This window comes from Ammospiza caudacuta, chromosome 22 (assembly GCF_027887145.1).
Source record: "Ammospiza caudacuta isolate bAmmCau1 chromosome 22, bAmmCau1.pri, whole genome shotgun sequence".
NCBI classification, from domain to species: domain Eukaryota; kingdom Metazoa; phylum Chordata; class Aves; order Passeriformes; family Passerellidae; genus Ammospiza; species Ammospiza caudacuta.
Window position 1 is genome coordinate 6,894,578 of NC_080614.1, and position 27,076 is coordinate 6,921,653.

The 27,076-nt window shown below is 53.1% G+C and overlaps 1 protein-coding gene across 1 annotated transcript; it reads left to right on the forward strand.

Annotated features, from left to right (window-relative positions):
* Positions 1 to 66: 66 nt before the first annotated feature.
* Positions 67 to 24,211, forward strand: CHD5 (chromodomain helicase DNA binding protein 5). The gene is made up of 42 exons (XM_058818616.1): positions 67 to 190; positions 1,075 to 1,205; positions 3,592 to 3,771; positions 4,195 to 4,313; positions 4,873 to 5,111; positions 5,895 to 6,019; positions 7,458 to 7,581; positions 8,949 to 9,115; positions 9,195 to 9,416; positions 9,895 to 10,095; positions 10,181 to 10,392; positions 11,599 to 11,730; positions 12,201 to 12,309; positions 12,580 to 12,771; positions 13,112 to 13,312; positions 14,047 to 14,184; positions 14,570 to 14,691; positions 14,857 to 15,030; positions 15,658 to 15,799; positions 15,987 to 16,118; positions 16,584 to 16,701; positions 17,137 to 17,261; positions 17,576 to 17,807; positions 17,992 to 18,117; positions 18,229 to 18,401; positions 18,545 to 18,719; positions 19,130 to 19,222; positions 19,617 to 19,705; positions 19,853 to 19,986; positions 20,189 to 20,333; positions 20,518 to 20,677; positions 20,785 to 20,864; positions 20,973 to 21,099; positions 21,402 to 21,509; positions 21,799 to 21,936; positions 22,187 to 22,295; positions 22,548 to 22,680; positions 22,870 to 23,065; positions 23,219 to 23,379; positions 23,473 to 23,587; positions 23,698 to 23,748; positions 23,977 to 24,211. Exons 1-41 carry the CDS (start codon positions 127 to 129, stop codon positions 23,703 to 23,705), a joined length of 5,871 nt encoding a protein of 1,956 aa, XP_058674599.1. The 5' UTR covers positions 67 to 126; the 3' UTR covers positions 23,706 to 23,748; positions 23,977 to 24,211.
* Positions 24,212 to 27,076: the final 2,865 nt, after the last annotated feature.

Consider the following 27,076-nt stretch of genomic DNA (forward strand, 5'->3'; position numbering starts at 1 on the left):
AGGCCATGATGGGCGTGGCGGGGGCGTGTCCCGGGGGCGGGGTCGGCTCTCGCCATCTTGGCGCGGAGCGGCCGCACCCGGCTCGGCCCCGGCGCTCGGCCCGGGGCGGGCGCTGCCCCGCCCGGCATGCGGGGCCCGCCGGCCGCCCGCGACCTGCTGGACGACGCGGACAACGAGGAGGACGTGTCGGGTAGGAGGAGGCGGAGGGCAGGGGGCGCGGGCGGGGCGGTGGCATCGCTCCCATCCCCGTGGGTCCGGCCGTGCCGCGGGCGATCCCCGCTGTCCGCGCTCCCTGGACCGGAGCGCTCTGTGCCGGCTCCTCATCAGTAGCCGGTTCCCCTTCGGACCGTGCCCGTGGACCGGCTGGTTCCCCGGGCTGGGCTTGGTGCAGCGGAGCCCACCCTGTCAGACCTAAAGCAGCACAGCATGAATCAGTGAATCATGGAATCCCAGGATGGGTTGGGTTGGGAGGGATCTTAAAGAGCATCCAGTGCCACCCCCTGCCATGGCAGGGACACTTTCCACTGTCCCAAGTTGCTCCAAGCCCTGTCCAGCCTGATCTTGTGCACTTCCAGGGATGGAGCATCCAGAGCTGCTCTGGGCAGTGCCAGGGCCTCTCAGAAGTCAAGTGATCAATGCATCCTAACCACCCCAAAGTGGTGTTGCTCTGTGAGCTCAGAAATCAAACATAAAGACACAGGCATAAAGCTGTGTGAAGACTGGATGGGATGCCCTGGGTTTGGGGAGGTAATGATGAGAAGGGAGGTGTGCACTGGCATCAGTGCCTCTGCCCAGGGCTGGGTCCCTGAGCTGTGAGAGCAGCCCAGAACAGCCTGGCAACTCTGGCACCCATTTTCTTCATGAGCCCTTCCTCTCCTGCACTCACTGTTTTTGTGAGCTCTACCTGGGCATCAGAAAGGTAAAAGCCAAAGTGCTTTCACCTTGCAGGAGAGGCCACAGAGCTCTGAGTCCTGTGGCCTGAAGCTGCTGCTCAGTTGTGCTCCTCTGTCATGGTGAGCATGCTGTCCTGTGCCTGTGCAGTCTGTCCATGTGAGCTGTCCCTTTTGTCCCCAGAAGAAGATGATGGGGTGCTGGAAGGATTGGATGAGTTTTTTGCAGAAGACCAAGTTGTGGTACAGAAAAAGAAGAAATCCAAGAAGCTGAAAGATGGCAAGGCTGCCAAAATCAAGAGGAGGAAGAAGGAGGTAACACTGCATTTTCTGACAGGGGGCTGTGGCACAGAGGCAGCAGCTCGGTGCTGCTGGCAAGCAGCTCTTGGGTCTCTGTGGATGGAAAGAAGGGTCATGACACCCCCCTTGCCAAGGGAGCTGTAAACAGAGGGGCTGGATGAGGAATTGCATTGAAGTGCTTGTGCTATGGGCAGGAGTGTGATGAGCTGCTGGTTTGAAGACAGGTGATTCCATCCTGCACTGCCTCTTGCTGGCCCCACGGAAGCTTGTTTCCATCGTGGCCCCAAGGAAGCTTGTTTTTCTTGTGGCCATGGTGATGTTCTCTTTCTGCAGATACCACACAGACCCTCTGCCCCCTCTGCCTCTCCTGTTCTTAGGCACAGTTTTTTCCCTATGCTGTTTTCTGAGAGGGAGAAAATAAAACACAGCTCCAAGGTATTTTCACCTCTGCCCCTTTGCTGTTGCTGCTGACCTGCCTGAGCCCTGCAGCCATGTGTGCAGCTTGTGATGAGCCTGGCTGCTGCTGAGCTTGGGAGGAGACAACAGGCTGAGAGCCTCCATTTTTTAAAATTAATGCTTTGTGTGGGCAGCTCTAACCAGATTCCACTTGGGGGAGACTGTCCCCTCCTCTGTCAAAGCCAGGGAGAAGCTGGAGCTGTTGGCATGAAGCAACACCCAGGCTGTCCTCATGGTCTGGGCGTAAAAGATGGGGCTTCCTTTTCCTTCTCGAGAGTTTTGGGGGCAGATGAGCCTTACCCCTGCTAGAGGACTCTCTCAAATGACTTCTTTTTCCCATGGAAAATGGCCTCTGTTTGCAGTCAGTCGCCGTGGCCAACAGGGCGGTGCCCAGGTAGAAATTGCCAAACTTTGCTGGATTTCTCCAAGTCTAAAGCTGCCAGCAACTAGGACCAGGCAGGCCCTTAGAGCCCCAAATACCATCTTTAATCTGATCCACAGACCCTGTGGAAGTAACTTCTTTTTCCCATGGAAAATGGCCTCAGTTTGCGGCCACTCACCCTGGCCAACAGGGTGGTGCCAAGCTAAAAATTGCCAAAATTTGCTGGATTTCTCCAAATCTAAAGCTTCCAGCAACTAGGACCCTGCAAGAGGAGGGTGGGAGTGAAGTGCAGGCTGTGGTGTGAGCCCAGTGCCTGTGCTTGCTGTGGTCCCTGGGTATTATCTGGGCTGCCCTGCCGTGGGAATTTGCCAGAGCTGGACGCAGTGCACGAATCCTGCGGAAAAAACCCGCTCGGAACAACCAGGCTGTGTTTGGAACCCCAGCACCGGCAGATGAAGGTCCTTGGCAGGGAAGGCAGCGGAGAGGGAGATTCAACCTGTACTGCAGCAGTTCCCATGGAAACCAATTATCCTGTGCCCAATTCCAGCTGTTCCTAACCCTGCTGAAGGAGAGGCGCGGGCTGCTCCGAGGATCAGCATCCCGGGCAGGAGGGGCAGAGGGAGCCGGGATGGGGCTGGGCGCTGTCCGCAGTCCTGGCTGGAGCCCGTCCCTCAGTCCTGCCGAGCCCTGGTGCCTCTCAGTGCCCCCAGGGACATGGACAAGCAGGGAGGGAACCTCGTGCGGTTCAACAGAACCATGTGCAGGTGCTGCACCTGGATCATGGCAGTCCCTGATATCAATCCAGGCTGGGTGATGAGCAGCCCTGCTGAGAAGGGTTTGGGTGTGCTGGTTGGTAGGAGGCTGGATGTCACAGACATCTTTTATGAAAAGTCTTTTCTTTAGGATTTTTCCTACTGACAAGATGAGAAGCCTCAAGAGCAAAATGTAAACAATGGTTATCTGCTGCTGTGGAATGCAACAGGTGGATCTTTGATTGGTCCATGTTGGATGTTTCTAATTAATGGCCAATCACAGTCAGCTGGCTCAGACTTTCTGTCCGAGACACAAGCCTTTGTTATCATTCTTTCTTTTTCTATTCTTAGCTAGTCTTCTGATGAAATCCTTTCTTCTCTTCTTTTAGTATAGTTTTAATATAATATATATCATAAAATAATAAATCAAGCCTTCTGAAACATGGAGTCAGATCCTCATCTCTTCCCTCATCCTCAGACCCCTGTGAACACTGTCACAGCTGGACATGCCCTGGCTGTGTGTGTTGGCAGCCCAGGGAGTTACCTGAGTGCTCTGCCCCTCAAGCAGCCACATTCCTTGGGGTGGCAATTAATTCTGTTACAGTCAATGTTGAGCAGTGGGTCATGATCTCTCCAGAAATAAAAAGATCCCCTGGGCAGTCCCTGCTCTTCCAGCAGAGTGTAGCCATTGAAGCCTGCTCCTTTCTGACTGTGGGGAAGGAGAATGTACCCACTGGAGATGGGCAGTTTCATGTGGGAGGAGAGTGAAGTGGGGACAGGCTTTTTCCTTCACTGTCCCTTTTTGTTTTAGGGGAGCAATGATGAAATGTCAGAAAATGAAGAGGAGATGGAGGAGAAATCGGAAAGCGAAGGGAGCGACTATTCTCCCAACAAAAAGAAGAAGAAAAAACTGAAAGACAAGAAGGAGAAAAAGCCAAAACGGAAGAAGAAGGAGGAAGAGGAGGATGACAATGATGATGGAAGTTTAAAGGTACAAAAGAGCTGGTGCTAGTGCCTGAAGCCAGGCTTGGACAAGGGGAGTTGAGGGTTTCATGAGAAACCCTTGGGTTTGGCAAGGATGAGGCTGCAGGTGGATGACTGAGACAGGAGAAATTCTATTTTCTTGGTACTTATCTTCAGTGCAGGGAGAAATTGAGCTTCTTGGAGCTGTGAAACCTGCCAAGGCCTCGTATAGTTTTACATAGTGGGGAGCATTTCCATGGTGCCTTGTTAATTTGTTTCTTGGGACTGCAGGAAGCATTAATTTGTTAATCGCTTGCGTGTGCTATTCCATAAATCCCAGAAACAAATCCCTGCATATCACTGACTGGGGAGATATGGAGCACATGGCAGAGCCAGCCTTGTGCTGCTCCTCTGCAGAGTTTGCATTAATGATGACTCTCTAAATCTCCAGGAGCCCAAGAGCTCAGCCCAGCTCATGGAGGAATGGGGTCTTGATGACGTAGATTACGTTTTCTCAGAAGAGGATTACCATACTCTGACCAATTACAAGGCTTTCAGCCAGTTCCTCAGGTAGGGAGCTGTGGTCCTGGTGGGAGGTTTGGGCATTGCTCAGTCAGCAGATGAAGCTGTGAACTCAGTTCTGCATCACCAGCTCCTTGTCTCTTCTTCCTCCCAACTCATATCTCGGAACTCCATTTATTTGGAGGATTGACTGGAAACAGCTGAAGCATTTGTCTCTCCTGCTCTCCAAAGCCCCATATTTTGTGTATGCTTATTTGAAAAGTTTAATGAGAAAACAGTGTTAATGAATTTCTGCTTGTACCATGAGCCTTTCAGAGAGGTATTTCAGGAAGGGAAGTCTCTGAGGAGATTTAGGTGTGCTCCTCCCTTGCCTACATTTGCTTAAGGAAGCTCTGCTTTCTGCTGCTTCCCCATGAAACTCCTGCTGGGAATTTCACTCTACCACACCTTTTGGGCTGAAGCATCACATCTTACCCACCCACATCTTTTGGGCCGAAATACCATATCTTACCCTGCCACATCTTTTGGGCTGAAGCACCAGCACATGAATGCAGGAGCAGACACACCACACAGCACTGCTAATCGTGGTTCCCCCTGTCCCCTGCAGGCCTCTGATTGCCAAGAAGAACCCCAAGATCCCCATGTCCAAGATGATGACGGTGCTGGGCGCCAAGTGGCGAGAGTTCAGTGCCAACAACCCCTTCAAGGGCAGCTCGGCGGCGGCGGCCGCGGCCGCTGTGGCTGCGGCTGTGGAGACTGTCACCACCTCCCCGGGGCTCCCCGCCAGCCCCCAGCCCTCTGCCCTGCCCACCGTCATCAGGAAGGCCAAGACCAAGGAGGGAAAGGGTGGGTAGCGCTTGTAGGGGCTGCTCTTGCCAGCAGAGCTGGCACACAAGGCTGCTAAGCACAAGTTTCGGCAAACCGAGGAGGAAAAGAGGGTGCCAGAGGGTAATAGGAGCAACCTCCAGCCAGGTCTCATAAGATCTTGGAGGTCTCACCTAAAATAACTCACCTAAGATGTCTCAGCTACCTTTGGAGGCATAAAATCAGCTGGATGGCTCCTGTTGCAGTGTTGGAAACAAAAAGGTTCAATAAAAGGCAAAATAACAGAGAAAAACCGATCCAGGTGCAAGAGGTCCTTGCTCCTGGTAAAACACCTCACAAAAGCAATTAGTTTCTTTGTTCTCTTCTTTTTCTAGTAAATTGCCTAGGTGGGACTTTTTGGCTTCTGTCCATTTAGCTGTCCTTAAGTTTGAGGTGGAGTCTCTTAGGCTTATGAGATGTCTTTTTACCTAATTGAGAAGAGAAACTTCTGGGCTTCTCTCCTATTTAAAGGGACAAAATTATAGTTTTGTCAACAGGGGGCACATTCCTATACCAGAGTGATGTCTGCAGCTCCCGTTGGCCTTGCAGAGGTCCTTGAACCTCTTCATGGTTCATGAAGCATGGCAGATTAAGCCTCTGGGTCTGCTGGATGTTTGGCAATTTGTGGCAATTAATTAAGCTGAGCAGTAGTGGGAAAGTAGAGGGTGTCATGTTCTGCCTTGGGAAGTTGCTGTTCTGCTGCGCTGGGGGGTGATTTGGTGACAGTTGTTTGTAGAGTAACAGATAAATTTTCAATTTCTGCAGGTCCAGGTGTACGGAAGAAAATCAAGGGCTCCAAAGACGGGAAGAAAAAGGGGAAAGGGAAAAAGATGGCAGGCTTGAAATTTCGGTTTGGAGGAATCTCCAGCAAAAGGAAAAAGGGCTCCTCTGTAAGTTTGCAGGGCTTTGGGTCTGGGAGGGAAGTACTGGGACAAGCCCTTGTTGGGGAGGTACACCCACCCCACGTCAGGGGTGTCACAACCTCACCTGTGCCCCTTTTTGGGACCCTGATCACATCCCCTTCACTCATGTCCAGGCTCAGATTTGTGGGACTCGTGTCTGGCCGCATCTTTTGCTAAAACCACATGACCCTGTTTACTTTCAGCAGTGCGGGTGATAATGCCATCATTTCAGATTTCATTTGCAAAGGAATTCTTCAGGGCTTGCACTGCAGCTGAACCGTGCATCCCAGAGAATGCTGGGATGCTCTAATTGCATTAGCAGGGCCTGCCCACGGCAGCTGGAGTCCCGTGGCATTGCTGGAGCTGCCCAGCCACAGCTCGCTGGGCTCTTCTCAGTGCACCACTATCAGGAGTGCTTCAAGGAGTTAACAGCATTTTAAAGAATAATTTCCTTAGATAACAAGTGATTGGAGGTGGGGCTTTTCTAGGGGTTAATAATATTGGTCAAACACCCTGTCACAGACATCTTTTATGAAAAATCCTTTCTTTAAGATTTTTCCACTTGAGAAGCTGAGAAGCTTCAAGAAGAAAATGTAAACAATGGTTGTCTGCTGCTGTGGAGTGCAACAAGTAGATCTGTGATTGGCCCATGTTAGTTGTTTCTAATGAATGGCCAATCACAGTGAGTTGGCTCGGACAGAGAGTCCGAGCCACAGGCTTTAGTTATTATTCTTTCTTTTTCTTTTTTCTATTCTTAGCTAGCCTTCTGATGAAATCCTTTCTTCTTTTAGTGTAGTTTTAATATAATATATATAATAAAATAATGAATCAAGCCTTCTGAAACATGGAGTCAGATCCTCATCTCTTCCCTCATCCTAAGACCCCTGTGAACACGGTCACAACACCCTCAGCTCACTGTCTTGCAGTTCCAGCTCTAATTTCCATAACACAACCTGTTTGCAAGCACATCCATGTGTTGAAGGGCAGGAGCCACTCATTGCTGCAGATTTTCAATCATGTGTCACAAAAAATTCCTCCCGTGCTCTAGAGCCACAGGTTTACCTTCCAGAGAGTCACAAAGAGCAGGAGGAGCCTGAGCGCCTGGTTAGGAGTGTGCAGGCTGGGGATTTGCATGCTTGAGTAAGAATTCAGATGCATTATTATGTTTTGACTCCATGGAATGCTGGGCCTGCTTTGACCCCTTTCATGTCAAGTGTGAATATCTGCATGCATGGACATAGGAGGGCTGAAATGGGTGTCAAAAGAGAGAGAGGGAGCAAAGTTCTGCCAGGATCTGGGAAAAGGGGCCTTTGGATGCACAGAGTGGGATTATAGGCTTGTTCCTCTCCAGGAGAACAGTCCCAGCAGTGGAATGACAGCTGGGATGTCACTTGGACTGGGTGTGCTTTGCTTTTTCCCTCTGCAGAGCGAAGAGGAGGAACGGGAGGAATCTGACTTTGACAGCGCCAGCATCAACAGCAGCTCCGTGCGCTCCGAGTGCTCAGCTGGGCTGGGGAAGAGAGGGAAGAAGAGGAAAAAGAAAAAGAGGAGTAGGCCATCCTTTGTACTCTGTTCCTGTTCTGTTTGCATCTCCCTGTTCTGGTGGTGCTCCCCTGGCCCGTGCAGCTCCGGGCTGTGTTGGCACTGAGGATGTGCCCGTGCCTGTCTGTGTGAGTGGAGTGTGAGGTGCTCTCTTGGTGCCCAGGCCCTGCTGCTGCTGGGGGGCTCGTGCCTGCCAGGAGTTTGTGGGGTCTCCAGGGAAGTGATTTTCTGAGGAGCAGCCCCTGGAGAGATGTGGCTTGTGGCGGGCTCCCAGCAGAGCAGGGCAGGCTGTGGGTGAGGCCGTGTGGAGGTGAGGGATGCTTTGTCTGTGTGAGCTGTGCAGTCAGGCAGAGGCAGGTGGCAGAGCTGTGGCAGCCATGCAGGGACAGGGAGGCATGTGAGCCATGGAAGGGATCTGTCAGGATCTGCCAGTGTGACCACATTTGTGTGTGTGTCCCTTCATCCCTTCCTGGGTGGATGTTGTGCCATGGCACCTCTGTCCTCATGCTGCTCTGCAGAGCAGCCCCCTGTGCTGAGCACGTTGCTTTTCTGTCTTGTGTCCTTGTTTGGGATGAGATAGTTCAGATCCAGGCACAGCATCCTTTGGCTTCTTAGCTTTTCTGATGGATTTTTGCCTCCAAGAAATGGAAGGGCAGCTTCTGGGCTGGGGATCAGTTAGGGTGTGACACTGGCCAACCTCCCCGTTGGGTGGTGAGGCTGGGCTGGCTGGCTGGCCCCATGTCTGGTGTGTGAAGGGCATTGCTTGTGGCTTTGTGGCCTTGTGAGGGCCCTGGTGCTGGAGGTAGGCAGCTCCTGCTGCATGCTGGAGGAGTGCAAGGTTGGAGTTCCATGCCAGGAGTTTGTGGCGGAGCTGGGAATTGAGATGAGCCATTCTGGCCCTTGCAAGGCCTCATTTCTCTGCTCCTTTTCCCTTCCATGCTGTGTTGAGAGTGCTCCTGCCTGTGTGCCAGGGAGCCCTGAGGAAGAGCAGAGTAGTCCCAGGAGAGGAGTCCTGTCCTTGGCCGTGTCACCCTTGCATGGTGCGTTTGGTGCTGGTGCCTGGGGAGGTTTCTCTGACCGGCCTCCCTTGCAACCTCTCCAGGTTCTGGCATTCTCCATTGAGAGCCTGAAGGAACCAAAGGATGATACAGTGTGGAGAGAGAAAGAGAGACAGAGGTGAGATGATGATGCTGTGTGCAAAGGTGAACTGTGCTGCTGAGGGACAGAGAGGTAGTGGGAATTAACAGGAGGGGTCTGAGGTGAAATGCTGTCCTTATTTCCTTAACTGTGTGGTAGAGGAGCACGTGTCCCATTCCGTCCGGGAGAGCTGGCTGCTCTGCCACCCCTCTGACTGTCCCCTGTCCCTTGCTTGCAGTTGAAGAGGGGGACGGCTACGAGACCGACCACCAGGACTACTGCGAGGTGTGCCAGCAGGGCGGGGAGATCATCCTGTGTGACACCTGTCCCCGCGCCTACCACCTGGTGTGCCTGGACCCCGAGCTGGAGAAGGCCCCCGAGGGCAAGTGGAGCTGCCCCCACTGCGTGAGTGGGGTCGGGGTCCCCTGGGAGTGGGTGGCCTGGTGGGGGAAACCCTCGGGTTACACTGGCTGTGCTTCCCCAGGAGAAGGAGGGCATCCAGTGGGAGCCGAAGGAGGAGGAGGAGGAGGAAGAGGATGGTGGCGAGGAGGAGGAGGAGGATGACCACATGGAGTTCTGCAGGGTGTGTAAGGACGGAGGGGAGCTGTTGTGCTGTGACACCTGCCCGTCCTCCTACCACCTCCACTGCCTGAACCCGCCACTGCCAGAGATCCCAAACGGGGAATGGCTCTGCCCACGCTGTACTGTGAGTGTTCCATTCCCTTTCCTTACTCTGTCCCTGCTCCCACACCTGCCTGCTCAGCTGCTGCTGCCCCTCACAGCCCTGCCCTGTGCCCCAAACCCCTCTTTGAGGAGCGTCACTGCCAGGTGCCTGTGCCTGAGGGTGCAGGGTGCAACCAGAACCTCTGGAAGGTTCTGCTGCCTCTGTGGTCTACCTGTGGGAATTGCTGGCTGGCAGCTTCTCAGGATGGTTTCTGATGGGATGTCAAGCCTTGTTCCATATGTGGCCTGTAGAGAGGGGCCTTTTCTGCCTGGTGGCACGACCAGAATGGCTCATCTCAATCCCCCCCATGGGGGATGCAGAATTGTCACGGAGATTTCTCAGGCGCCCTGTGCTGGCTCCTGTCCGCCCAGAACTGAGCTCCCCTTTCTGCCCCCATTTCCCTGTGTTCCCTGACAGGATCTCACCTTAAACTCTTCCCTGTTTGTCCCTGTGCCCCCAGTGCCCTCCCCTGAAGGGCAAGGTGCAGCGCATCCTGCACTGGGTGTGGAGGGAGCCGCCCGCCCCGCCGCCGCCCGCCGCCGCCCCGCAGCAGCCGGCGCTGCCGCCGCCCAAGGCGCTGGAGGGGATCCCGGAGCGAGAGTTCTTTGTGAAATGGGCCGGCCTGTCCTACTGGCACTGCTCCTGGGTCAAGGAGCTGCAGGTGAGCCCAGGTGGCGTTGGTGCAGAGCCCTCACCCAGCCCTGTGCGCGGTGCCCCGGGCTGAGCGTGGCTCCCCTGTGCTGCAGCTGGAGCTGTACCACACCGTCATGTACCGCAACTACCAGCGCAAGAACGACATGGACGAGCCACCGGCCTTCGACTACGGCTCTGGGGACGAGGACAGCCAGAGGGAGAAGAGGAAGAACAAGGACCCCCAGTATGCCAAGATGGAGGAGCGGTTCTACCGCTACGGCATCAAACCCGAGTGGATGATGATCCACCGCATCCTGAACCACAGGTCAGGAGCCTGAGGGAGATTGTGCCATCCTTCTGCAGGGCCAGAACCTTGGGCTGGTGGGATTTCAATTTCTGGTCTCTGCTGAGGTCTCTCTTCCTTGGAGGTTTGTTTCTAGGCTGAAGCTGAGGCTGGAAGGGGATCCATGCTGCCTTATTTTCATTTCTGCTATGTTTCATATTAAAAATAGAGTTATAGCCAATTTCCCAATTTTCCAAGCATCAAACCTGAGTGGATGATGATCCACCGCATCCTGAACCACAGGTCAGGAGCCTGGGGGAAATTCTGCCATCCTTCTGCAAGGCCAAAACCTTAGGCTGGTGGGATTTCAGCTGCTGATCTCTGTTGAGGTCTCTCTTCCTTGGAGGTTTACTTCTGGGCTGAGGTTGAGGCTGGAAGGGGATCCATGCTGCCTTATTTTCATTTCTGCTATGTTTCATATTAAAAATAGAGTTATAGCCAATTTCCTAAAGGTGAATGCACAGTGTTCCACTCTCTCCAGTCATACTGTTTGGGTCCTGTTGCAGCCTAACCATTCTGTAAATTCTGATGCTCAGGGGAAGAGTCAGCTTGTGGCTGATTCCCTTACAGACATTGACATTTATATTTCTTTTCTGTAGAAGAAATTCCCTGTGAATGAGATGTGCTGTGCCGATGGGCTTTCTGCATTGAGTGGCTGGAGATGTGTTTTTGTTCAATTTCTACATTTCAAGTGGCAACTTGAAATGCCAAGCAGCAGCAGCAGCTCTGCTGGAAGGCTGTGTGGCAGGAAAGAACTAAAGCTGCCTGTCTGATTTTCATGTGAGCTGTACCTTGTCCACTAAGAAGGCAGCAGGTTTCCCTGTAGGCAAAGAGTCACACATGGAAATGTGTTTATTCTGTTTTTGGTGTGAGCAGAAATTCATAGAGTGGTGAATGCTGCAGGTGAGAGGGGAAGCACTGGTATCCATCCAGGCCTGGTGAAACAGGGAAATGAGGTTGTTAGTGGAGAGGAAAAGCAGCCTGTAAAGCTTAATAGTTTGACACACTCAGAGGTGAATAGACATTTCTGTTGCAAGTGTTGATACTTTCTCTACCTCAGTTTGGATGTCCTGGTCTGTAGGTAAAGGCAGAGGATGAAGCATCCATCTCTGCAGAAGCAGATCACAGTGAGCTGCTCCCAGGGGCTGGTGGCATTCCCTGATCAGCTTTCTGTGCCCTGTGTTGCAGCTTTGATAAGAAGGGAGACATCCATTACCTGATCAAGTGGAAGGACCTGCCCTATGACCAGTGCACCTGGGAGATCGATGACATAGACATCCCCTACTATGAGAACCTCAAACTCCTCTACTGGAACCACAGGTATGAGCTGGGAGAGCTGGGCAGAGCCAGGGCAGCCCCTGCAGGGGTTTGGGACAAGGCGGACACAGAGGTGCCCCATTTTGAGCACATTGACGCTGCTTGCAGTGATTTCTCTTCAAAGAGCAGTGCCCCAGCACTGATGAAGGCTGTCCCTCCTGATGTGCTATTTTGGGGCTGCTGGGCAATCTCACCTCCTCTTTTCCAGCCTCTGCTCCCCTTCCCCTGTGTCTGCACTGCCATGACATTCATGGTCTCCTTGGCCATGCTGCCTGTTTTGGGGGAAAACCACAGTACTCTGAGTTTGCTGTTCTTCATTCTGGAGACTCTGTGGACTGTTGAGAGGGGAAAATCAATGAGTGTCCGTGCTAACAGGAGAGCTTCTGTGGGGAGAGGGGAAAGGGGGTGTGGGAGGTGTTTCTGTCCCTTGGCTTGGAGCCCCTGCCATCCCTGACGTGTGCTGGCTGTCACAGGGAGCTGATGCTGGGGGAGGACACGCGCCCTCTGAAGAAGCTGAACAAGAAAGGGAAAAAGCTGAAAGAGGAGAAGCTGGAAAAGCCTCCAGAAACACCTCTTGTGGATGTGAGTGAGAGTGGTGGGGATTGTGTGGTGGCATGGGAACCTGGAGGGAGAGAGGACTGTCTGTGCCCTTCTCTGGTTCCTTTGGGAACCTTGTTTCCATTGCAAGTTCTGGAGTGGTGTTGCTGTGAGGAGCCTGGGCTGTGCCAGGGATGGTGTCTGTGTCTCTTTTGGAGCTGTTGGATGTTACAGCCCTAAAGAGGGACGTGCTTGGGTGCGGGGGAAGGAGGGGCAGGTGGTTTTCACTGCTCTGTGCCCTGGCTCTCCTTTCAGCCTACAGTGAAGTTTGACAAGCAGCCGTGGTACATCGATGCCACGGGAGGCACGCTGCACCCTTACCAGCTGGAAGGGCTCAACTGGCTGAGATTCTCCTGGGCACAAGGGACAGATACAATCCTGGCTGATGAGATGGGGCTGGGGAAGACAGTGCAGACCATTGTGTTCTTGTATTCCTTGTACAAGGAGGTGAGTGCAGCACCCAGGGTTTCAGGATGGCAAACTTAAATTCATTTTGCTTGGTTTTTCTTGCTAGACCATGATGCAAAAGGTACAAGGGTTGATCTTTGCTGTTTATAGCTTAGTTTTCATTATTGTTTCATCTTTCCCTTATGGTACGCAGTCTCTATTGCACCAATGGTGTGTTTTCTATTGCCTACACTGGGACTAGTAAATGCTTTAGTTGGGTGTGGGGAGCAGCTTTGTTACTCCAGGTCATGTTGATTGGGCTGGAGTTTGGCATCAAGACCATCTGGTGTTAGCAGACATCTTTCAGGGAGATCAGCCTGGGCTCTGTCTCCCTGAGCAGGGCCACTCCAAGGGGCCGTACCTGGTCAGTGCCCCCCTGTCCACCATCATCAACTGGGAGCGGGAGTTTGAGATGTGGGCGCCTGACTTCTACGTGGTGACCTACACGGGGGACAAGGAGAGCCGCTCGGTCATCCGGGAAAATGAGTTTTCTTTTGAGGACAACGCCATCCGCAGCGGGAAGAAGGTCTTCAGGATGAAGGTGGGAGCTCAGGGTGTGCCTGCCCCTTACCCTGTAGCCATGATGTTTTCTGAAAAATCCTTTCCTTAGGATTTTTTTCTCCTGAGAATCTGAGAGGCCTCAGGAGCAAAATGTAAACAATGGTTATCTGCTGCTGTGGACTGCAACAGGTGGATCTGTGATTGGTCTCATGCGGTTGTTTCTAATTAATGGCCAATCAAAGTCCAGCTGTCCAGACTGTCTCAGTCAGTCACAAACCTTTGTTATCATTCCTTTTCTATTCTTAGCTAACCTTCTGATGAAATCCTTTCTTCTATTCTTTTAGTATAGTTTTAATATAATATATATTGTAAAATAATGGATCAAGCCTTCTGAAACATGGAGTCAACATTCTCATCTCTTCCCTCATCCTAAGGCCCCTGTGAACACCATCACACTTCCCCTTACCTGCCAGTAAGAAAGGGAGAGGAGAATTTGGCCTGGAGAGGGTCCCTGGTCAGCTTCCCACAGAGGGAAGCTGGCATTGTTTACAAACACAGAAGATTTGTGATGAGCTTTACAGATTTCTGCCGCAGCTTTTCTATTTCTGTAGCTCCCTGCTTGGTTCTCATGTTAGGGTGTTCTGCTGGCACAGCTCAGCTCTGTGCCGGGCAGTGCAGCCCTTCTCATCTTGGACCACATGCAGCAGCAGCAAAGGTGGAGGCTGTCCTGTTGGCTGCTCTTATCCCAGCTCTTCTCTCCCTCTGCTCCTCCAGAAGGAAGCCCAGATCAAGTTCCACGTCCTGCTCACGTCCTATGAGCTGATCACCATTGACCAGGCAGTGCTGGGCTCCATAGAGTGGGCCTGTCTGGTGGTGGATGAAGCACACAGGCTGAAGAACAACCAGTCCAAAGTAGGTGCCAGGCATTTGTGAGTGATTTTTTTCTTTGCTCTCTTTAACATCCTGTGGCATTAAAAGCCCTTCCGCGGCAGGAGAGGCAGCAGCCTGGCTGCTATCATGGAAGGGAATTGATCCCTCTCCTTCCTTCCCCCTTTACCTGAGGCTCAGCGCAGTCTCCAGCTCCTGGGATGTTCACCCAAGGAGGAGACAAGTGATGTGACCCAGGGGTACTCGGGATTGCTGCTCAGTGGGAATGGCTGGGAGCAGGACATGCTGGCACCCTGCTCTGTGTGCCCAGCATGGGGGTCACTGCTCAGTCTCCATGTGCACCCTGCAGAGCCCACAGTGACGCAATGGTTCCTTGCAGCCCTTGTCACCAAACTTATTTCTTTTCCAGTTCTTTAGAGTGCTGAATAGCTACAAGATCGATTACAAGCTGCTCCTCACAGGGACTCCGCTCCAGAACAACTTGGAAGAGCTCTTCCACCTGCTCAATTTCCTGACTCCAGAGAGGTTTAAGTAAGTTGCACTCACCCAGGCCATCAGGGTGGCTCCTCACAAGCGTGATATCTCCTCTTGTGCCTTGAGAGCTCTGCCCTGGTTTTTAACTCATAAAGCTGCAGATCCCTTTGCTTTCACCTGCCCCTGTTGCTTAGTGCCATGGGGCTCTTGCTGCTTCCACAGCAACCTGGAGGGGTTCCTGGAGGAGTTTGCAGACATCTCCAAGGAGGACCAGATCAAGAAGCTCCACGACCTGCTGGGTCCCCACATGCTGCGGCGGCTCAAGGCCGATGTGTTCAAGAACATGCCAGCCAAGACGGAGCTGATCGTGCGTGTGGAGCTGAGCCAGATGCAGAAGTGAGTGATTCCAGGGGTGCCTGGCTTCCCCCAGCATGCTGAGGTGTCACTGGGGATGGAGGGGTCAGACCCTGCTGGGGCTTGCTGCAGGAAGAGTGGGAGTGCTTTGTGTCTCACCAAGAGGAATGTTCTGTGTGGTTGAACTGGGCTCTGTGCAGTGCTTGGGGCATGGGAGGCTGCCAGTGTGGCTCTGGGGGCACAGAGAAAACACTGAATCCCCTTCTCCCATTCCTGGCACTAGGACGTGGCCTGTGCTGCTGGAGTTCCTGGGGCGTTGCTGCTGCCCCAGCTCTGGTTCTCTGGGCTGACCTGTTCAGCCTCAGTGGCATCTCCTGCAGCTCAGGGCACTGCCAGGGAAGGGCCTGTCACTTCTTCCCCCTGGCTGGCACCCAGAGAAGGTGGTGGTGGAGGTGCTGTGCCCCTCAGTCCATCCCACTCACTGCCAGGGCTGAGATGCGCCCAGAGCAACTGGAAACACCCAGCCCTAGGTGCTCAATTGCTTAAAAAACCCTCCAAATGTCCCTTTTGCCTCTTCACTAGGGGGGTTTAATTCAGTGTTCTCCTGTTTGTGCCAGTCCCACACCTGCCCCAGCTAACACAGTGCCTGTCCCATCCACCCTCCTGCAGGAAATACTACAAATTCATACTGACAAGGAACTTTGAAGCCCTGAATTCGAAAGGTGGTGGGAACCAGGTCTCACTGCTCAACATCATGATGGACCTGAAGAAGTGCTGCAATCACCCATACCTGTTCCCTGTGGCAGCTGTGGTATGTCCCCTGTCTCAGAGTGTTGAGTGGCAGCTGCTTCCATGGTCCTGCTTTGGTTAACACTGTGGGTTTCCATGCGAGTGGTTTCATACAAGGACTTAATTTTTTGTTTTGGGAATGCAAGTGAAGTTCTCCATGAGGTTAATGCAGGTTGTCCTTGTGGGCACTGACCATGGTACCTTTACAGGAGGCCCCTGTGCTGCCCAATGGATCTTATGATGGGAATTCTTTGGTGAAATCTTCTGGGAAACTGATGCTGCTCCAAAAGATGCTGAAGAAGTTGCGGGATGGCGGTCACAGAGTTCTGATCTTCTCGCAGGTGAGAGCAGGGAGGGATAATAATAAATGCATTTTAAAAGGAATTTGTTTAAATTATGTATGGGAAATTTGTGCTGGGAACAGACAGAAATAGGTAGAATAGCTGGTGACAGCTTCTCCCCCAGGCAGCCAAGGCAGTAATGGTGCAAGGGCTGTCCCAGCTCGCTCCTGAGGGACTGCCTGTCGTGTTTAAGAGCTGTTAGCTCAGGATAGAAAAGAGACAACAATCACGAGGCTCCTCTTTGGGGAGGGACAGTCAGACACAATTCCTTCCTGCTGGCAGAGTTGCCTGTGGAAGATGGGATGTGAGTGTTGCTCCTCTGGCAGCTGCCTGTTGGCTGTGCCGCCACCACTGAAACCTCTGGGCTGTGGGCAAGGACCATGCTGGGGCAGGGCAGCTCCCCAGGGGAGGCAGGGCTGTTTGGCCATGCAGACCCTCTCATGCCATGGTCACCTTGCCCTGTAGATGACAAAGATGCTGGATTTGCTGGAGGATTTCCTGGAGTATGAAGGCTACAAGTACGAGCGCATCGACGGGGGCATCACCGGCGGGCTGCGCCAGGAGGCCATCGACAGGTTCAATGGTACCCACCTTCCTGCCTTGCTGAGGGGGCCATGGGGGGCATGGCAGTGTGTGGCCAGCAGCAGGGCATCTGCCAGTGCCCAGAGCTAGTGCTACACTCGCAGGTCTGGCTTCCTATGGCACGGTGGGGTTGCTTATACCATGCTGTTAAGCCCTTGAGTTGGTTCCCACATGGAACCCTGAGTGTGCCAGCAGCTGTTCAGCTGGAGGGGCTCCTGCCCTTCCCTCCAAGATGACAGAGCTTCCCCTTTGCTCTGGAGCTGGGTTCTGCAGCACCTGGTTGCAGGGAGCGATGTGTTTTCACTCCTTGACACCCCTGTCTCTTGCTTGTCAGCTGCGGGAGCCATTCTGTCCCTCTGAAATGGTGCTGCTCCTCTCTGTGAGCTGTGCTTCCTCCTGTCTCACCTGTCCCCACCTCTGGGTTTGTCGTTCTCAGCTCCTGGGGCTCAGCAGTTCTGCTTCCTCCTCTCCACCCGCGCCGGTGGTCTGGGCATAAACCTTGCTACGGCCGACACTGTCATTATTTATGATTCTGACTGGAATCCCCACAATGACATCCAGGTTTCTGACTTTCCCTTTTCCTTCCTGTGTAGTAAGTACCTCTCTGGCTGTGCCCTCTCTTTGCCCACCCTCACTGGGATTTCAGTATCTTCTCTTGAGAGCTGCTGACACTTTCTCCTGTGTTTGTGGGTGTTTCTGCTCACCCTCTCCTGGCCTTCTGCAGCCTAGGAGACACCTGGCATATAAAACTGTGACATTCTCACTTCTCCCTCATACTTTCCTCAACTGGGTGCCTCTCAGGCAGCTTGGAGGCTGAGAAGCATGGCCCTGTTGTCCCTGTGGCCACCCTCTCCAGCAATGTGCTCTGCCTGCAGGCGTTCAGCAGAGCTCACCGCATCGGGCAGAACAAGAAGGTGATGATTTACCGCTTCGTGACCAGGGCCTCCGTGGAGGAGCGCATCACCCAGGTGGCCAAGAGGAAGATGATGCTCACACACCTGGTGGTGCGCCCGGGGCTCGGCTCCAAGTCAGGCTCCATGACCAAACAAGAGCTGGATGACATCCTCAAGTTCGGGACAGAGGAACTCTTCAAGGATGACGTGGAAGGTGAGGTGGGGATGCTGTGTGTGGGGCAGGGCTCTCTCTGGATGATGTGGAGGGTGAGGTGGGGATGCTGTGTGTGGGGCAGGGCTCTCTCTGGATGATGTGGAGGGTTGAGGTGGGGATGCTCTGTGTGGGGCAGGGCTCTCTCTGAGCTGCTGGGGCTCACTGCTCTCTCCCTGTGCCACAGGCATGGTGTCTCAGGGACAGAGGATTGCAATGCCAGATGCTGTTACCCCTTTCTCAGACACAATGTCAGCAAAAGGGGGTGCAGCAACCCCTGGCATGAAAAAAAAGCATGGCAGCACCCCACCAGGTGTGTAGCCCCTCTTTGCTGGGACTTATTCCCTCACCCGAGCCTGCCTGGCTCTGGAGCAGACTGTCCAGCCCCTGATCTGTGCTGCTGCTCCCCTGGCTCTGCTCTCAGGTGACAATAAGGATGTAGATGACAGCAGTGTGATCCACTATGACGATGCTGCCATCTCGAAGCTTTTGGACCGAAACCAGGATGCGACGGACGACACGGAGCTGCAGAACATGAATGAGTATCTCAGCTCCTTTAAAGTGGCTCAGTATGTTGTGAGAGAAGAGGATGGTGTGGTAATGTGATCAGTATCATGTCTTACAATCACCCCTTTGTACATCCCCTCCGTGTTCCCTCTGCTCCCTCTGCTGTCCCTGCATGGGGCAGGACCCTCCCTGCTCTCTCCCTCTGCTCGAGCTCCCTGTCTCTGGCTCTGCAGGAGGAGGTGGAACGGGAGATCATCAAGCAAGAGGAGAATGTGGACCCTGACTACTGGGAGAAGCTGCTGCGGCACCACTATGAGCAGCAGCAGGAGGACCTGGCCAGGAACCTGGGCAAGGGGAAGAGAATCCGCAAGCAGGTCAACTACAATGACACCTCTCAGGAGGACCAAGGTACGGCCACAGGTGCTTGGCTGCTGACTGGGCTCACGGACAGACAGAGCTGTCACTTGGTGTCTCTCTGCAGTTGGTAGATTGCCTGGGTCTGTGCTTCCCAGATGCCTAAACTTTCCAGTGTAGAAATTTTCAAGTTTTTTGTTTTCCTTTTATTTGTTGGTCTGTAAACTCTGGTTTTGCTGGAAGAATCTAGGAAAGACATGTCTGTGGGCAAAATATTTCAAGTTGGTTTTTACTGCCTAACAGAATGCTAATTCTGTAAAACATGAGAACATGATTTCTTGCTGTGTCCCCCTCTCCTGCTGCCTGGCAGTGAATTTCTGTCATACCCACAAACAGGCTCTGACCTGTCCAGCACATGCCCCCCAGGCAGGGTCCTCTCACCAGGCCTCCCTTGTGTTCTGCAGAGTGGCAGGACGAGCTCTCTGACAACCAGTCAGAGTATTCCATTGGCTCTGAGGATGAGGATGAAGACTTTGAAGAGAGGCCAGAAGGCCAGAGTGAGTTGATGTGTTTGTTTATACTCCCCTGTGATTTGGAAGCATCAGGAATGTCTGGGTTGGAGGGACTGGTGTGCCCAGGGCTTCTGTTCAGGGGACTGTGTCCCTGCTTTCTATCAGGTGAGGAGCTTTCCAGGGCAGCCAGCTTCTTCCTTGGCCTCTGCACGACTGTGGTCTGCTCCACCACGAGGACCAGGCATGGTTCCCCCCCTTGCCTGGGAAGGGCAGAGGAGTGTCCTGGCCTGGGGAGTGGTGGCTGGAAGGGACCCTGCAGTCTGGGCAGATGCTCTGATGGGTTCTGCTCCCATCAGGATGGAGGGCAGGGAGCCTGGGGCATATGAGGTGTCTCTCCTTGGTGCCTGGCCCATCCATCACTGAGGCTGCTTGTCTCTAGGTGGCAGAAGACAATCACGGAGACAGCTGAAGACTGACAGAGACAAACCTCTCCCTCCTTTGCTGGCAAGAGTTGGGGGAAACATCGAGGTGAGCCTCATCCAGAGCATGGCCAATGCTGTTCCTGGGCTGCCTGAGGGCTGGATCCCTCTGTGCTGAACCACTGGGACATCAGTCCTGGTACAGCTGTGAGGTCCAGGGAGCCCTGCGTTGCTGAGGCCACTCTGTTTCTTGCAGGTTCTGGGTTTCAACGCCCGGCAGCGCAAGGCGTTCCTGAACGCCATCATGCGCTGGGGAATGCCGCCCCAGGACGCCTTCAACTCCCACTGGCTGGTCCGGGATCTGCGGGGGAAGAGCGAGAAGGAGTTCAGGTACAGAGCTGCTGGCAGGCAGGCAGGGCTGGGAGCCTGCACCCCTTCACCGTGGGCTCTTTTTGGGGAGGCAGTGTCTGTTCCATTCTCTTGTTCCCTTCCTGGGGGTGAGAATTCCCGCATCCATGGGTGATGGGATCACATGTGTGCTGGGTTGGGCAGGGAGGCCACGGGCCAGGACTGAGGTCTGGCTTCCCTGCAGGGCATATGTGTCCCTGTTTATGAGACACTTGTGTGAGCCTGGGGCCGATGGTGCTGAGACCTTTGCGGACGGCGTTCCCCGGGAAGGGCTCTCTCGCCAGCACGTGCTCACCCGCATCGGGGTCATGTCACTAGTAAGGAAGAAGGTGGGTGAGTAAAATTATGAATGGGCCTTTTCAAGAATGTTCTGGATACGTTTCACAATGGGTTGGGTGCAGTAATCCTGCTGCTTAGTCATTCTGTGGGTGAGCAGCCTGTACATGCCGACTCCGTGGCACCAGCTGGGAATGTCCCTGCTCTGTTTGACCTGACCATGTGTGTCTGTCCCAGGTCCAGGAGTTTGAGCATGTCAATGGGAAGTACAGCACCCCAGACCTGCTTCTGGAGGGCCCAGAGAGCAAGAGATCCAGCGAGGTTGTGTCTTCAGACCCCAACACGCCTGTCCCAGCCAGCCCAGCACACACACACATGGGACCAGGGGCACTTGCAGGTATCCAGGGGGTTGTGGCTGGCCTCTGGCTTGGCAGGCAGGTGGTTTTGCAGGTGCTTTACTCATCAGGCCCTGCTCACAGCTTCCAAGCTTTGCTCTTTCTACAGACAAAACAGAAGCTCAGCTGGGGTTCCATGAGGAAAAGGAGCCGGTGGAACAGAAGCTCAGAAAGGTGTCTGACAGCCAGGTGAGGTGGCTTTGCTCAGCATCTCCTCCAGGAAGTTTTCCCTGCTCTGCATGGGAGCTTGGGGTACTCCCTATCGAGGCTGATCTGGGATGGGTGCTTGGCCTTTAGGTACCTGCAAGTGCTGAGGTGGAAAGTGAAGAGCCCCCAGAAAGCTGCGACAGCAAGGAGAGGCCAAGGAAAGAGAAGCAAGAGGATTGTGAAAAGGCTGAGCCTTCTTCTGAGCCTCTGGTGAAAGGTGAGGCTGTCTGTCTTCTCTGTGTCACTATGGGGAACCTGACTGTCACAAATTCCTGCAGAAATTCCTGAAAAAGCAGGTTGTAAATTGCATGAAATGGTCATTTTGGGGGGCATTTGTTCCTTCAGATGTCTCAAGGAAGAGGGAAAGCTAAATACATTTATTTGATAAAATGCAGAAGAATGTTCTCTTTGAGCATCTTGAATGTACAAACAATAGTTACTTTACCTAAAAGGGAAAGTCTGTTTAGATAAGTAGGTTGTTCTCTGCAGAGCACTTTCCATGTCAAACATTTCTTGTAGGCCTGTTCCCTCCTGCAGACGAGGGGATTCAAGAGCAGGAGAAGCCTTTGGAGAAGGCAGAGCTGAGCAGCAGCCCAGGGAAGGGGGAGGATAAAGAAGTCAAACCAGGTGAGGCATGAGGCTTTGGAGAGAGGAGAGTGGGAAGAATTCCCAGGGTGAGGCCAGTGCCTGGCACAGTGACAGAGCGTGCCACAGTGTGGTGGCAGAGATGCCACCAGCCCCAGGGGTGCTCAGGAGCCACGAGTGGGAACAAGACCCTGTTGGGGTGGGCACTGCCTGTGTTAACAGAGGGACCTGCTGGGAGGGGTTGGTGGCTTTTGCAGCAGTGGCTGGGCTGTTAATGGGTGGGTCTGGTGGTGGAGCACAATTAGGCCAATTCTTTGTGTTTGTCAAGCAGAGGATGGCAAGGAGGAGGAGAAGGAACCAAGTGATGCCCAGCAAAATGGTGACAAAGAGGAAGAGGAGGAGGGAAAGAAGGATGACAGAAACATTAACTTCAGATTCATGTTCAACATTGCTGACGGTGGCTTCACAGGTAAGAGTGAGAGGTGAGGTGTTGGCCTGTTCTGCAAAGCTGCTGCAGAGGCTCTGAACCTGTTCAAGCAAGGTGACCCTTGTGGATGGGCCATGGATGGGCTGGTGCTTTGCTGGCAGCAGCAGACCTGGGTCTGCACTGTGCCTGTGCTCCTGAGAGCTTCCATCACTCACCCTGCCCACGTGCTGTGCATTGACCTGCAGTCCAGCTGCCTGACCAGGCTGTCTCCCTTCTGCTCCTGCTTCCACAGAGCTGCACACGCTGTGGCAGAATGAGGAGAGGGCTGCCATGTCCTCTGGCAAGATCTACGACATCTGGCACCGCCGACACGACTACTGGCTGCTGGCAGGAATTGTCACGTACCCTTTGGCCTGGCAGAGCAGGAGGCAGTGAGGCTGGAGAGGCCTCTCTGGGGGTGTGGGAGCTGCAGTAATGAGCAGGGAGAGGGTTAAGGGCCATGGTGTCATTGTGGAGTGGCGAGAGAGGCCTCTCTGGGGGTGTAGGAGCTGCAGTGATGAGCAGGGAGAGGGTTTAGGGCCGTGGTGTTGCTGTGGGGTGGTGGGCAGGCTGTTGGCTGGCTGGTTCTGCCCTTGACCCTTCTCCCACACCAGCCATGGCTATGCCCGCTGGCAGGACATCCAGAATGACCCACGCTACGTGATCCTGAACGAGCCCTTCAAGTCAGAGATACACAAGGGGAACTACCTGGAGATGAAGAACAAGTTCCTTGCCCGGCGTTTTAAGGCGAGTGGCAGGCCCAGGGCTGGTGAGTCCTTGTTGGGAGGACCAGAGCAGCACCACCCTGAAGCCAGAGGGGTTTGCCAGCATCTTCCGTGAGCGAAGTGGGGAGTGGACTTTGCAAGGAGCTCTGTTTTTACTGGTTTATAGTGGGGCAGGGTTTGGTCCTGAATCTTTGTCTTCTGCCCCTCCCAGTTGCTGGAACAGGCCCTGGTGATCGAGGAGCAGCTGCGGAGGGCGGCGTACCTCAACATGACCCAAGACCCCAGTCACCCGGCCATGGCTCTGAACGCACGGCTGGCAGAAGTGGAGTGCCTTGCTGAGAGCCACCAGCACCTCTCCAAAGAGTCCCTGGCTGGGAACAAGCCTGCCAACGCTGTCCTGCACAAGGGTATGTCCCTGCAGGGCTGGGAAGGGTTCCCCACCCTCACCTGGGGAGCCAAGCCAGCCCCATCTTGTGTTCTCTCAGCCAGGAGCTGCCTGCTCCTCTCAGCTTGCTGGGTCTGACAGGCATCCCCTCAGGTCCCTCCTGCTTTACTTGCAGTGCTGAACCAGCTTGAGGAGCTGCTGAGTGACATGAAGGCTGATGTGACACGCCTGCCCTCCATGCTGTCCCGCATCCCGCCCGTGGCTGCCCGGCTGCAGATGTCAGAGCGGAGCATCCTCAGCCGCCTGGCCACCCGAGGAGGGGACCCAGCTGCCCAGGTCTGTGGGGACAGGCACAGAGCCCTCACTGAGAGGGTCATGGGCAGGGCAGGGCTGCAGGCCCGTGTCTTTTCTCCCTCCTTGCCTCCCCAGGGCTCCTTTGGCTCTGCCCCGATCTTCAACAACAGCTTTGGGCCAAATTTCCGTGGTCCTGGGCCAGGTGGGATTGTCAACTACAGCCAGATGCCTCTGGGACCCTATGTGACTGGTAGGCTGGGGTTTTGCTCTTGGGCAGAGAAATTCAGAGGGTGGATTTGGGCGGTCCAGGAGTGCTGCCAAAGGACACTAGTGAGCAAGGTGTTTCCTCTGTCACCACAGATATTTAGCACTTCCCATGATTTTTGCCTGCAGCTCCCGCTCCTAGCTGAGGTAAGGCCATGCCTCCTCCTCTCTGTGTTTGCTGGGGAACATGAAGGGATGGGGGGCTAAATGGAAGCTCCATTTTGGGCTGCCCTCCAGTGCCAGTATCTGACTGTGGCCTCTGCCTCCAGCAGCCACAGTGGAGGTGGGAGCAGATCCTGCAGCCCCTCCCGGTGTGGTTGGCATGTGGGGAGGGTCCAGATTTGGCTTACGGACAGCCCTCCTCTCTTCTCACAGCAGCCCTGGGGGACAGCCCCCTGTCCCTGGCCACGAGCCGCTGTTGCCAGAGGTCGGCAGGGAAATTGTGCCAGCGTTGCCTGCGTGGAAGCCAAGCTGCTGCTGCTGCCGGCGCTGCCGCGCTGTCCCGCTCCCGCTTCAAGTGTGCTTTGCCTGCTGCGGCCCCCGAGGGAGCGGCGGGGCCGGGGGTTTGTGTCCGTGTACATTTTTTGCACTTTCTTATTGAAGACTTGAAGAGTTTGTCTGGGCAAGGTGGGCTGAGGGGAGGGAGGGAGGGCTGGAGCTGCGGTGTTTGTCTGGTTGTGTTGGCAGGTGTAGGGGTGAGTGGAGGCCAGTGGTGCCATGTCCCGGCCGGCTGCGCTCCCCAGCTTCCCCCTAAGGGCCGTCTCTTCATCCTGGTGGTGTTGGAGCAAGCCCACACCTGTTGCTGCCCTGCTGGAGTCCCTGGCACTGCTGTGGTGTGGCTGGGGGTCCATTTGTGCCGGGTTTGGGGCAGGCAGATGGAGGGGATGTGGGTGGGACAGAGGGGACAGCTGGAACTGGGATGGGGATGCCTCGAGCGTGGTGGCACCGGCAGCCGTAAGCAACGCCCCTGCATCCGCTTCGTGCTCTGTGTGTCCCGGTTTCTGTTCTGTGTTTTAATAAATCCTTTGGGAAGGACGCAGTGCAGTCTGGCACGGGAAGGGATGCTGGGGGGGCCTGGCTATGGTTTTGGTACCCTTGTTGTCCACATACACATATGTGTCCACAGGAACGTACACAGACATGCACATGGAGACACAGGGACATGCACACATGGACAGACAGACATGAGGATGTCGTGTATCTACAGTTAACGTTATCTCTGCATGGTGCACATATATGTACATATGTCTGCATCACCCCCACACATGTGCCTTTTCATATACAACATGTGTAGATCTGTGTATACACGTGTAGATATACACAGAACTGTTTTAGATCTACATGTGTGCATATATATCTTTATGTGAGCATACACAGCTATAAATACTGATTTATTTAGATACTGCTATGTGGGTGTGTACCTGTACATACACACCTGTGTATTATACAGGTCTATATAATGTATTTGTGGTTTTAATGTATATTTGTGTACATATATACTTGTGAGTGTGTGTGCAGACACAGGTATGGGTAGATAATGAATATATGTACATAGGATAGATCTATATGTGGTATGGATGTATAGATCTATATTTACAGAGGTGTATTTACCCATACATGTATGTGTATGTAAGAATACACATAAATGTGTGTTTTTAATTGGAATATATGCACATGCATGTACATACATGTGTAGATGTGGCTATATATCTACACATCTCTGTATCTCCATGTCTCTGTATGGCTGTATAGGTATATTGATCTTTGTGTACGTGTATGCAGACACACATATTTGTAATTTTCATATATTTATACTATATATATACATATATTCATATGAATATATATACATATATTCATATATAAAATTGTAGATACAGGTATAGCTGTCCTAAACAGAGATAGTATATGTGTGTGTATATAACAGACACATATATGTTCCTATTTCACATACATTTATGAATGTATATCTTCCTGTTTGCACACAAAGATCGATGTAGCTCTGTAGACAGAGGTGCATGTATAGGTAAAGCTGTAGAGGTTTAGCTGCAGGTAAATCCATGTACCTAAAGGTGTAGGGGTGTGGATGTGGGAGGTGTGCTGACCCTTAGATACAGAGGGGAGCTCTGGTGTCATGAGTGGGTCAGAGGAAACCCCCCCCATGTTTGTACACATGCACATTTATAGTGTGGCTGTAGGTGCAACCATGGCCAGACAGCAGATAAACACAGACAGCGTGGAGCTCATACTGTGCACAGAGCTCACACTACAGAGCTCACACACACCGCACAAAGCTGAGGGTCTGCACCTACATTTACACTTCGTATATTTATGTGTGCACAGATAGAGGAAACTCTGTATAAATCTATGTGGCTATGGATACATCTATATAGATACAAGCAAAATGTTTGTTTTGCACAGAGTACACAGAGAGCTAAAAAGAGATAGATACATGTAGCTATATTGTTCTCCTTATAGCTTTATGTATCATCTCTCTGTATCTATCATACATGTATCCATATATATAGCTACAGCTAGACATACAGCTATATAAATGTAGCTATAGCTGTATCTAAATTACAAATATTTGTGTCCACTTGTATATATGGCATGTGTTTATAGAGGTATAGACATGAGTATATAGTTAAAAAGCTGGGTATGGATATAGAGACATCTACACATATCTGTATATACACATCTATCTGCATATACACACACATTTAAGTGCATATCAGTAATTTTCATGTGTGCATATATCCATACAAACATGGATATAATGTTTGTATGGATATATGCACACATAATACCTAAATATATTGCTGCTGTAGCAATATATTTACACGGATATGTGCACATCTATATATTACATATATGGGTCAACACACAGAACCACGTATGTCTGTATATACACAAGCACACGGGTGTCTACGTGTGTGTATATACATTATACATGTATTTTTCAGAGGTGTGTGTACACATCTACATCCAGGTGGGTATTGATTTCTCAGAGACTGATATCAGGGATAGAGGTGGAGGTACAGCTACATCTGTATCTACATCTGCCCGTGTGTGACTGTGTGTGTGTGTGTCTGTAGACACCCCTGTAACAGGCGTACGTGGGTGTACGTGTGGAGCCTTTCAGTAGCTTTGTGCAGATACAACTGAAGGTGCCGGTGGGCTGTGTGCACCTCCACAGCTGCTGTCTGCAAATCCACACATCCCCACGTGTCTGTATGTCCCTGCATCTCCGCGTGTGTCCATGCACACCGACACTTGCACGCTTGCCCACACACACTCCCCCAGCCCTGCCCCGTGCTCAGCCTTAGCACCCCAGCTCTTCCTGCAGCAAACTCCCTCCCATCACCATCCCACCCGCCCTTTCCCTGGCAGCTGGGTCTCTCCAGGACCCGCAGCCCCTCGGTGCCGTGGGAGAGGGCAGAGGCGAGGCCCGGGCGCAGGCTGGGGAACAGCTTCG